This window comes from Dasypus novemcinctus, chromosome 13, assembly GCF_030445035.2.
Source record: "Dasypus novemcinctus isolate mDasNov1 chromosome 13, mDasNov1.1.hap2, whole genome shotgun sequence".
In the NCBI taxonomy this organism is placed as follows: domain Eukaryota; kingdom Metazoa; phylum Chordata; class Mammalia; order Cingulata; family Dasypodidae; genus Dasypus; species Dasypus novemcinctus.
In genome coordinates this window covers 19550526-19562202 of record NC_080685.1, presented here as the reverse complement: position 1 = coordinate 19562202, position 11677 = coordinate 19550526, and the positions used below count along the sequence as shown (strand labels likewise).

The window sequence follows — 11677 nt, the reverse complement described above, 5'->3', positions numbered from 1 at the left end:
ACCCCCATCCCCATTCCCCCGCCACACACGCGAGCACGCGCACGCACGCACTTCCCCTAGCATTTGCTACAGGCACTGGCACATTCACACACTGTCAAGCTGAGGGACCAAAGACCAGCGCGAGTGAGCTTTGCGGGCAGCCAGGGGGTAAGGGTGGAGAATCTTCTGGGCAGAGGGGAGCAGCAGGAGCCTGGGCCTGGCGAGGCGTGGCACTTGAGCGAAGGCGGGCAGGCCAGTGGGACCAGGGCCAAGGGCGCGAGGGAGGGCCGTGCACCCGGGCCGCGCAATGCGCCAGGACCGCCCCCTTCTGTCTCTGGCTCACACATCTAACTGCCTGCTTCGTATCCTCCTTCTAACAGTTCATGGGCATCTCAAACTCAAAGAAACACTCAACCAGGTAAATCTACAGGCTTAAAAACGTAAAAAGGTAAAAAGGCAAATATAGAAATAAAACTTAAGACCAAAAAAAAGGTATACAGAGAGGTATCCCTGACATCCCGGTCCCCTACCCACTTGATCCACCCCCAAAAGAGAACACCACTATGATAGTTCTTAGTGTAGCTTTCAATACATTTTACGCAGGTACAAATAAATATTCTTTTCTCTCTTTTTACTCAAGTGGTAGCATTCTCTATGCACTGTTCTGCCCTTGACCTTTTAATTTAACAGCATGCCATGGAGACCTTTCCATACCAGGGTAAAAATTCTCCGCATTCTTTTTTATGGTTGCATCGTATTCCATTTTACGCTGAGCTATAATTCCTTTGCTCATCCCTCTAATTGAGAACACTTAGTGTTTTCCCATTTTTTCCTAAATAATGCTCCAACAAATGACCTGTGCAGCTTTCACTTTGCAGGGGGAACTTAACATCTGCAAGGAAAAAATGGCAAGAAGTGAAATGACAGGACTGAAGTGTAGGTGCATACGCACTTTTGACAAACATTAATGGGTTGCTCTCCCAAAGGGTTATACCAATTTCCACCAGCGATTATGAGGGCATTTTGATGTCAACATGTTCATGACATCCTTTGACCTTTTCTTCCAAGCCTGCCCCTCCTCCTGTTACCACCATCCATTTGTTTCTTCAAGTCGGAAAGCAGGAGCAGGCTTTGACTCCTCCACTCTCTCACCCCAAAAGCAAACCCTGGCGATGTTCTTCTAGAACACTTCTCTCCCTCCCTGCCTCTACCACCTCATTCAAGCCATGTCCCCCTCCCACCTGGACACCTGTGAACATCTCGTAGCTCATCTCCCAGGTCTACTCTTACTCCAGCCCCGCCTGTTCTCTGCACCACAGAGGGACTCACACACGTGAGAGCACAGCAGGCCATCATCAGCTTTTACAGGTGTGGACTTCAGAGCAATTCCCTCTTGGCAGGATTCAAATCTGCTTTCCATAGCCGTGAAAAGCTACCGAGGAGTCTGCTCTGCTGTCGTGTCTCTGAGTCCACTCGAGCTCACGGACAGCCACTGACCCACGTGGAGCCTCACGCTCTTAGCCCTTAGGGTTTGCCCACAATGTTTCACGGTCCACCCCCGGCAGGGAGGAGAGCCACAGGGACCACAGCTGCGCCTGCTCACGGCCCTGTGTCACAAACACCCAGGCTAACTCAGCCTGCTTCTGGGGAAAAAGAAGCAAAGAGCATTCTTCGTAGCAGTAGGCAGGTTCAGGAGTGTGAGGACACAAAGAAAGGACGGTGACAAGGCTGAGGACCGTCAGGCAGGGGGTCAAAAGGCCCCAGGTGCCATGGCCAGGATCAATTAGATCGCTCTGGTTAGAAGAGGAAAATACAGCTGAAATGACAAACGATCCCTGTGGGACTTGTGTCTCTAGGATGGGCTTCTACAACTGGTGGCAAACAGGCAGGGCATTGCCGCAACCGAAACTGGGCACCTTCTTCTGGGGCATTCCAAGCATTTCCCAGAGAGTGAGAGGTGGGCTGCTTTAGAAAGGTTGCGGGGCCTCAAGATGGTGGTGCTGAAGTTTCTCTAACTGTTTGCCAGCTTGAGCAGAAGCGAAGGTTTGGAAATTTAAATTGCCTTTCGAAGAACCTCAAGAGTCTGTGAGAGACTCAAGGACGGAACTCGCTTTCCTTAGTCATTTGCTCAATGTGCATCCAGCAAATGTGCATTTGGCTCTCGCTACGTGCCAGGGCTGTGCTGGAAGCTGGAATTAAAGACGCATTGCTTCTGGCCTGCAGGAAGTCCAACGCCATTAGCTCTGCAGGAAAGACGAGCACAGAAGGCTCAGGAGTCCCGCACTGGGGGCCTCCCACTCTGCCTGCGGGCGGGGTCATGATGACTTCCCCCAGGGCGAGACGAGGGGGCGGCTCTTAAAGTACGACCAGGTCATGGAGCCCGAGAAAGGCGTTTCCAGGCAGGTGCAGCAAGCAAGAGGTCCTGCCGGGTCTTCCACACAGAATCAAGTCCACTCCCTGCGGAGGGACAGCTGCTGTTGAGGGGGGGAGGAAGAGGAAGCCTGGCAGGCTGGAGGAAATGGCCCGTCCTTTCAGGCTCTTTCCCCTTCCCCCTCCAATGGCTGCACAACTCCCTGGGCAAGAATACGCAGGACCCGCCCTACAGAAAGTGCAGCGGGAAGCGGATTTGGCTCAACAGATAGAGCGTCTGCCTACCACATGGGAGGTCCAGGGTTCAAATCCAGGGCCTCCTGACCGTGTGGTGAGCTGGTCCACAGGCAGTGCTGATGCATGCAAGGAGTGCCCTGCCATGCAGGGATGGCCCCTGCAAGGAGTGCACCCCATAAGGAGAGCCACCCAGAGCAAAAAAAGTGCAGCCTGCCCAGGAGTGGCGCCGCACACATGGGGAGCTGACACAGCAAAAAAGAGATGCAGTTTCCCACTGCCACTGACAAGAATTTACAAGCAGACACAGAAGAACACACAGCGAATGGACACAGAGAACAGACAACTGGGAGGGGGGCAGGAGGAAGGGGAGAGAAAAAAAAGTGTGTCAAACTAAGAGAAGGTGCTGGGGATTTTGACGTTACAATCTTAGCTGCATGAACACAAGCCCCCTTGGCTCCAACCCTAACTTTGACCAGTTAGAGGAATGCACAGAAATCATTGTACAATACTTCGAGCATCAGTGGTTTCACGTGCAGGCTAAGACTTTTGTTAAACTGCCTCCATCCTCTGAACTTCATTTTTTTCTCAAATATGAAATTAAAAGTCTTGATGGAGGGAAACGGACTTTGGCCCAGTGGTTAGGGCGTCCGTCTACCACATGGGAGGTCTGCGGTTCAAACCCCAGGCCTCCTTGACCCGTGTGGAGCTGGCCATGCGCAGTGCTGATGCGCGCAAGGAGTGCCGTGCCACGCAAGGGTGTCCCCCACGTAGGGGAGCCCCACGCGCAAGGAGTGCGCCCGTGAGGAAAGCCGCCCAGCGTGAAAAGAGAGTGCAGCCTGCCCAGGAATGGCGCCGCCCACACTTCCCGTGCCGCTGACGACAACAGAAGCGGACAAAGCCGCTGACAACAGAAGCGGACAAAGAAACAAGACGCAGCAAACAGACACCAAGAACAGAAAACCAGGGGAGGGGGGGAAATTAAATAAATAAATAAATCTTTAAAAAAATAAAAAAATAAAAAAAAATAAAAGTCTTGATGGAGCCTATTTTTGGATCCTATTTGTAGAAGTTTACAGAGCAGGCTACTTCATTAATATGATGTCTACTTTTGAAAATTTCTCCCCCAAGCCCATCTGCCAGGAATGTAGAAAGGGACATCTGGGCACCGGCAGAGGAAGAACGTGGATGTCTTCTGTGAGTTCCTGCACGTCGGGGGTGGAGGTCGGCAGAACTGGGCAAATCTGGCCCAATGCCAACTTTGTAAATAAAGTTTTATTGGCACATGGCCACGTCCACTCATTTACATATCCCCCGTGGCCACCTTTGCACTCCAACCCTGGAGCTGGGTAGTTGGGACAGAGACCTTTTAGCTCACAAAGATGAAAAAATTTACGGTCTGGCCCTTTACAGAAAAAGTTTGCCCGCTCTTGCTCAAAATCAGAATGCGGTCGTGCCTGTGAGAGAGCCGGGTAAACTGTATTAATGTAACATGCTACTGTTATGATTCACTAAGCTCCCTTCCAACGACAAAACTGCAACTCTCTGTCTTAGGCGAAATGATTCCAGGAAAGAGCCCACAGGGCACCGTCCCCCCGGAAAGCCTACCCTGCGCTGGAATGCTCTGGTTCCTCACTCTCCTTCCCCGTGAGGCTAGCCTCTCTCCCTCTCCCTCTCCCTCTCCCCAGTGCATTAAGCACCAGCTGCTTCCTCTGCCCGGAACCAGCGTTGGCAGGCCGGAGCTCCCTCTGGGCCCAGGGGAGCCCCCCCACGCCCGGGGGCCGAGGGCTCTCTCTGCAGTTTGCTCTCAGGGTGTGTCCATTTCAGGCTAAGAGGGAGGTGCCCGGGCAAACAGGTGTAGGCTGGGAGGGTGACTTAGTGCGAGATGCTGAGCTGGCTTCTCCTTGACTGCCACAGGCCTGTTGCTCTCCCACCCGTCGCCCACCCCCGGGCCAGCAGGCTGCGGCCATGCCTTACCTCCACCGGGCCTCAGGACCCCAGGAGCACCCGGCTCCCAAGGACGCCCGGATCACCCACTCCTCAGGCCAGAGCTTTGAGCAACTGAGGCAGGGGTGCCTGCAGAAGGGCATCCTGTTTGAGGACGCAGACTTCCCGGCCAACAACTCCTCCCTGTTCTACAGCGAGAGGCCCCAGATCCCCTTTGTGTGGAAACGGCCAGGGGTGAGTGCAGCGAGTAGGGGATGGGGGAGAAGAGGGGCCACGGGGCTGGGAGGCCGCTCCAGGCGCGCTGGGAGACGGTGGAAGCTCCTGGAGAGGGAAGACACTGGGAAAGAAGGGCCTGGGAGAGGGTGGGTCACAGACGAGCCCGACCTGGGCACAAGTCTGGTTTGTGAAGCTTTGCGGTTTGGAGGCAGGGGTGACTGCACCCACCCCGACCCGGATGCTCAGGGTGGGTGCCCGGGGGTGTCTGCCTGCTCCCCTCAGCCCCATCCCCAGCTCTCTGGCTTCCACCTTGTCAGCAGGCCACGAGCAAGAGCTGTGGATGATTTGCTTTGGTCAAGCAGGGCTGGGCGGGAAGGTGTTAGGAGAACACCCAGGTGGCTGATGATGCTGGTGAACGTGTGTAGCATGGTCGTAGCTGAGCACCGCCCGTCGCCTTCCGTACCTGGTTTCTGAGAGTGTGGGGGATGCTGGACTCAGAGCCCCTTCCCAATGTGTGAAGAATGAAAGGCCCAGGAGGCGGGGGTTTCCTCCCAGAAGCACGCACCCGATGTGCCCCGAGGCTGCCGGAGCCAGGGCCACGTCCACCAGCTGGTGCCTGGCACAGGAGGTCAATATTTGCCGTGCTGGCTCAGCCAGGGCCCTGCCTCTGCCCCGGCACAGCTGGCGCTCATTCCCTTTGGGTGGCTACTGGCTTGGGAGTGGCACCACGGGGACCGGCTGCCGCTGGCAAGGAGGCACAGGGCAAAGGGCGCCGGACCTTGAGGCGAGAGGCCGAGGGCTGGTGCCACTCCGCTGCTCACTCTTACCTGCCTGCGGCACATCGCTTCACTTCCCCCAGCCTCGGTCTCCTCACCTGTGAAATGGGAGCAATTATGATCAATTGAAGGATGGTTGTGAGATATTAAATGACGAATGTGGCCCAATATCCGGGGCCCAGAGGTGGTCCAAAAGGAACGGCTCTTGCTGCTCTTCCTGTTCCGGTTATTATCACTATGATGACTAGCTCCAAAGCTCAACTGACTCGTGAGCAGCTCAAGAGTCATCAGCTCTGCCTCTCTACCCACCTCACTATCTCCCCACATTAAAATAAAATCGGTGGCTTACACCCATGACCTCAGATTTTTAAAAGTACAAAAGCCTCTGGACTCTTCAGGGATGGGTCCAAAGTCCACACAAGCTGGTATGTATATTGGGGTGAGCTCTTGATTGCTATTTCTTCTTGTGAGCTGTGTGTGTGTGTGTGAATGGTCCACCTGGGTTTGTGTGTGGTTGCACATGTGTGTGAGAATGCGAGGGTGTGTCCTTGTGGGTGTGTGGAGGTGTGCTGCTCGTGTGAGAGTGTGTGGACACACACAAGCACACACTTGCCTCAGGCTTTCTCCACTCAGGTCATTGATTTTCACATAGCAATAGCACACTCATGTCCAGGCGCCACATAAATGGGAGAAATAGTCTTAATTGTGGAATTTGGTAGATCTGGGGTGGAAGCCACAAGGCTCTGTCTCCCAGGCACCTTTCTCATGATAATCTAAAGCCACTCTTTAAAATGGCTTTTCGTTTTTTCCAGCATGTTGCCAACAAAGCTGAGAGGTGGCTGCACTGGCACAGTGGAGGGGCTGGGATGCACTTAATTGGCCACGATAGACTGAGCTCTGCTAAATAAGAAAAAGGATACTTCCAAAATAAGCATAAAATTGAAAGGATACAAAATAGTGACCTCCCAGGGATGCTAAGGGTGCTGACTGTGGCTCCCAGGATTTATTTTCGCTCTCAGCACGTGAACAAATGAAAATACTGCTGTGTGCATTGGGTCATATGCTTGGGACCGTTTTTAACTGAGGGGATTCCCAAGGGAGTCGGGCAGCAGCAGGTAAACCACATGCAGGGAAGTGGATCCTGTCTGCTCCTCAAGCCACAGCAGCCCTGCTCTCTCACCCGCACCTCCAGTCCTACCCTGCTCAGGTCTCCTGGCTCCTCCTGGAACTTGCCCATGACCCCTCCTTAGCCCAAAAGTGTGGCTCCAACCCAGGAACCCGCCCAGTGACTGCCCCCGCTTCCTCAGCTTAGGCAGCATCTGGCCGGTGGGGACGGTCACTGCATGGGAATACTGACAGCCCTGCGGAGGTGGAGCCAGGGCTGGGAAATCCCATTCCACATGGGGCCAGGTCAACTGTGTCAGAACCTTTGGCCTGCAGGTCTGCACTCATGAGCCTGAAGCTCATGGAACTAGATCCGCCATGGCAAACAGCTTTCACATTGAGGGCTAAGTCTGACTCATTTGTCATAATTGCTTGTGGCACTGTTGAGGAGAGGGCAACAGGGCTGCCATTCAGTGGTGAAGTCTGCCATGGGCACATCATTTTGCACTGATAACACAGATGCTCCTCTGGCTGATCCTCTGCTACTCATTGAGAGTGAATGTTGAAGGCACTGATGGAAATGAGATAAAATTCATCGAAAATGCACAAGAGCAATATACAAACATGTACTGGGTACTGCTGTGTTAGGCCCAGATAGCTCTTCCTATAGACACTCACAACTTCTGGTATACCCCATAACACCCATCAACTTTTGATCATCTCTTCAGGTATCTTCCAAGAGGCCACAGGAAACCCCACTTCTTTTATGAAATCTCACCCTTTTGCAGAGATCAGAAGCTTTCTCTCAATCATCACTCATCCTCCCCAAAGGGGTGGAGAGAGGAAGGAAGGAAGGGAGGGAGGGGAGGGAGGGAGGGAGGGAGGAAGGAAGGAAGGAAGGAAGGAAGGAAGGAAGGAAGGAAGGAAGGAAGGAAGGAAGGAAGGAAGGAAGGAAGGAAGGAAGGAAGGAAGGAAGGAAGGAAGGAAGGAAGGAAGGAAGGAAGGAAGGAAGGAAGCTACTAAAGAAAATTAAGTGTACCAGAGTCACATCGTGGACACTGGAATTTTTTTAACTTGAATTTCAATTTATTCTTAATTCTTAACAACGCAAATCTTTCAAATGGTTTCATTTTAATAATTTTAAAAACTGAGGCCTGAAGAACTCAGGAAAGGTTCCTGGGTCATTCACTTTTTAAACCAGTTGCTCTTGAGGCCTTCAGGGAAACAGCCTTGTTCAGGCACTGGAGGTGGCAGCTGAACTGGGGAGCAACGGTCCTGGCCCCTGACTCCTCAGTCAGGCCTGGTCCAGCGCCAGCCTGCCCTGCCCCTTGTGTAAGTTGCTTCTGGTTCTCTAGTATTTTCCTAAGTCTGGCGAGGTTATTGCCTGCCGATGAAGCCTCTCTTCTGAGAAAGTCACAGAGCTTCTCACCTCCTGACTGGTCTCCCTGCCCCTTAGCCATCCTCCGACTGCCTCCAGGGAGCATGTCATCGCTGCTTAAAGTCCTTCATCAGGCCTCCTTGTCCAAGAATCAAGCACAGCTCCCCAGCCAGCTCCTGCCACATGTCCACCCCACCTCTGGCCCTGCGCGCTCCCTGAGCCCCCTCGTGCTCATGCTCCGACCTCGTGGACTTTCCCACCATGTTTCACAGGCTTCCTACCCGCATATTCCATCTCTCAGGAGGGCCCTTCTCTGCCCAGAAAGTTTCAACGCATCCCAAGTCACCCCCCCGTGACCCTTCTTTACTCTGCCAGTCACACTTACATGCCTCTGTTCTAGCACTTGTGCCATTTTCATACAAGCTGCCTGGTCCTGTGCTGAGACCAGCTCAGCAATAGGTTTGCACGAAGGGAAGGCAATGCGGAACTGAAGAAATAAAAGGACAGAATGAAAGACACACGAGAGAGACTAAAGATGGGACCAGGGGACTCAACAGCTTCTGGAACTGAGAGCCTCGACCCTAGTTTCCACATCGTATTTATTAGAAATTGCAAAGCAGTAGTTATCTATGTTTATTTTCTTTGTTTTTTTATTTATTGATTTTGTAAAAATATTACATTAAAAAAAATTATATGAGGTCCCATTCAACCCCTCTATGTTTATTTTCAAGGCTGCTTGTTATTAAAGTTGTAGCATCGGCAGTGCTAGGGAGCAGGCCATAACAAAGTTCAAATGTCTCCACATGTAAACAATTTTCGTGCTGACCAGACAGCGTTCTGTCTAGTCAAGGCTGGTGTTCCTAAGCCCACACTTCTTATCTGCATTATGGAAACGTTTCAACTTCAAGCCAGGTTCCCACATTCAAATTCAAGCTGTTTTCCCACAGTCCTGCACTACAGCACAAGAGCTGTGAGGGCACAGGCCTCACCATCCCGGGTCCTCCTGTGTCCTCAGCCTCGGCACATCATTTGCCTCATCCAAACAATGACAAGACCCAAAAGTTGCTGTGTCCCAGGCAACATCTGGTATCGACTAGAATTATACCACTTGATCCCAAGCAATCCTAGAAGCTGAATTTTTATTTTTTTTCACACTTTTTAAAATTAAAGTTAATAGATCACAAAGAATGTTACATTAAAAAACATGAAGTTCCCATATAACCCACTCTCCACCTTCCCACCCCCATCAATTTTGTAAGTTGTATTTTTTTTGAAGATATATACATGACAAAAAAATGTTACATTAAAAAACATAAGAGGTTCCTGTATACTCCCCACCGCCCTACCCCACTCCTCCCACACCAACAACCTCCCCCCTTCATTGTGGCACACTCATCGTGCACGGTAAACACATTTTGGAGCACTGCTGTACCACATAGATAATAGTTTACCCTGTAGTTCACACTCTCTCCCAGTCTATTCAGTGGGTTATGGTAGGATATATAAAGTCCAGCATCTGACCCTGCAATATTATTTAGGACAACTCAAAGTTCCAAAAATGCCCCCACATCACATCTCTTCTTCCGTCTCCCTGCCCTCAGCAACTACTGTGGCCACTTTCTCCACCTCAATGTTACTATTTCTTCTATTACTAGTCACAATAGTTTTATAGTAGAATATCAGTAAATCCAGTCTAATCCATACTCTATTCCTCCATCCTGTGGACCTTAGAATGGTTGTGTCCACTCCACATCTATATCAAGAGGGGGCTTAGATTCCATCTGGATGCTGGATGCAATCCTCTTGCTTGCAGTTGTAGGCACTCTTGATTCCCTGGAGTGGTGGTTGACCATCTTCACTTCCCTGTTAGCTGACGTGGGTAAGTCCAACAAACCAGAGAATAGGAGTTGCAACTCTGTTGAGCCTCAGGGCCCAGCTGGCACATGGGCAGTCCAGAGATTCAAGCCCCCTGAGTTACACCATCCCTAGCACCAACCACAAGTTCAATAAAAGTGACTGAAGAAGCATGTGTAGAAATGTCACATCTGAGTCCAGGTCCATTACACTCAGGAGCACAAATTCCAAAATAGGGCCCTCTGACATGGCACAGAACTCCAAACCACCTGCCAAGACCATGGAGAACCAGTACCTGGGATTGTATCTACTTTGGCTTTTTCTGGGGTCCTGCCAAGGCATGCATAAGATTACCCCTCTGATGACCTCCCGACTCTTTTTTGAAGCTTCTTAGCCATATAAACTCATTTGTCTTTGCCATTTCCCCCTTTTATTAAATGTCAAAAAGCAGTTTTTAACACATGATCCTACATGTAGGCTGAGATATTCTGCTGGTCTGAGTTGACCCTTTTATTCAAGGTCTCTTTTTAGTTGCATTACCAATTAGTGATTGGTAGTAATCCCTCAGCACCAGGGAGGCTCATCCCCAGGAGTCATGTCCCATGCTGGGGGGAAGGCAACTCATTTACATGCTGAGTTTGGCTTCAAGACTGGCTACATTTGAGCAACACGGAGGCTTTCAGGAGGTAACTCTTAAGCACCCTGCAGCTCTAGGCCTAGTTCCTATTTCAGGCACACAAGCTCATAAGCATAGTCATCAGTATCAAGGGCTCATCATTGCACCATCCTTCCTTTTGGTCTTCCAAAACTTCTTCAACAATTAAGCCTAATATATTGCCGAATTCAATTAATAGGAAATTGAAGTATAATGATGGGTTTAAAGTTTAGAAACAGAATACATACTAATTTAGAAATACTAAGATAAAGGAAAAATAAATTGGTGTGTTAAAAGAATGAAAAATATTAAAAGGCTTTGTTTTTAATGTTTTGCCTTTCATCACTGTAATAGATGTTGCCCTGTATATACAGTGGCAAGGCACTTTATTTCATTTCTTCCTCAGTATCTACATTCTTTCTTTTCTTCTAATTTTTTGTCTTTATTTTTTTAATAGTACATTAAAAAATATTAGGTCCCCATATACCCCCAACCCCCTTCACCCCATACCTTCCCCCATAGCAACAATCTCCTCCATCATCATGAGACATTCATTGCATTTGATGAATACATCTCTGAGCACTGCTGCGCCTCATGGTCAATGTCCACATCATAGCCCACACTCTTCCACGTTTCACCCAGTGGGCCATGGAAGAACATACAATGTCTGGTGACTGTCCCTGCAGCATCACCCAGGACAACTCCAAGTCCCGAAAAACCCCCAACTTCTCATCTCTTCCTCCCATTCCCCTCACCCAGCAGCCACCATGGCTACTTTCTCCACACCAATGCCACATTTTCTTCGATTACTAATCACAATAGTTCGTGAATAGAATATCAGTAACTCCACTCTCATCCATATTCTATTCCTCCATCCTGTGGACCTTGGAATGGTTCTGTCCACTCCACATCTATATCAAGAGGGGGCTTAGATTCCACATGGATGCTGGATGCAATTCTCCTGCTTTCAGTTGTAGGCACTCTTGGCTCCCTGGTGTGGTGGTTGACCTTCTTCAAATCCACGTTATCTGAGTGGGATAAGTCCAACAAACCAGAGTGTAGGAGCTGAAGTCTGTTGAGGCTCAGGGCTTGGCTATCATATGGTCAGTTCAGAGATTCAGATCCCCTGGGTATATATTAAACCCCAGCACCAACTACAGTTCT

At 50.5% G+C, this 11677-nt stretch overlaps 1 protein-coding gene across 1 annotated transcript in view; it reads left to right on the top strand.

The window, feature by feature from the left end:
• The first annotated feature begins 4458 nt into the window (after positions 1 to 4458).
• Positions 4459 to 11677, top strand: part of CAPN9 (calpain 9) — an 80628-nt gene continuing 73409 nt past the window's right edge. Inside the window, exon 1 of the mRNA XM_058309552.1 lies at positions 4459 to 4764. Coding sequence (XP_058165535.1) covers positions 4552 to 4764 — 213 coding nt within the window. The 5' untranslated portion in view covers positions 4459 to 4551. The remainder of the gene's footprint in view (positions 4765 to 11677) is intronic.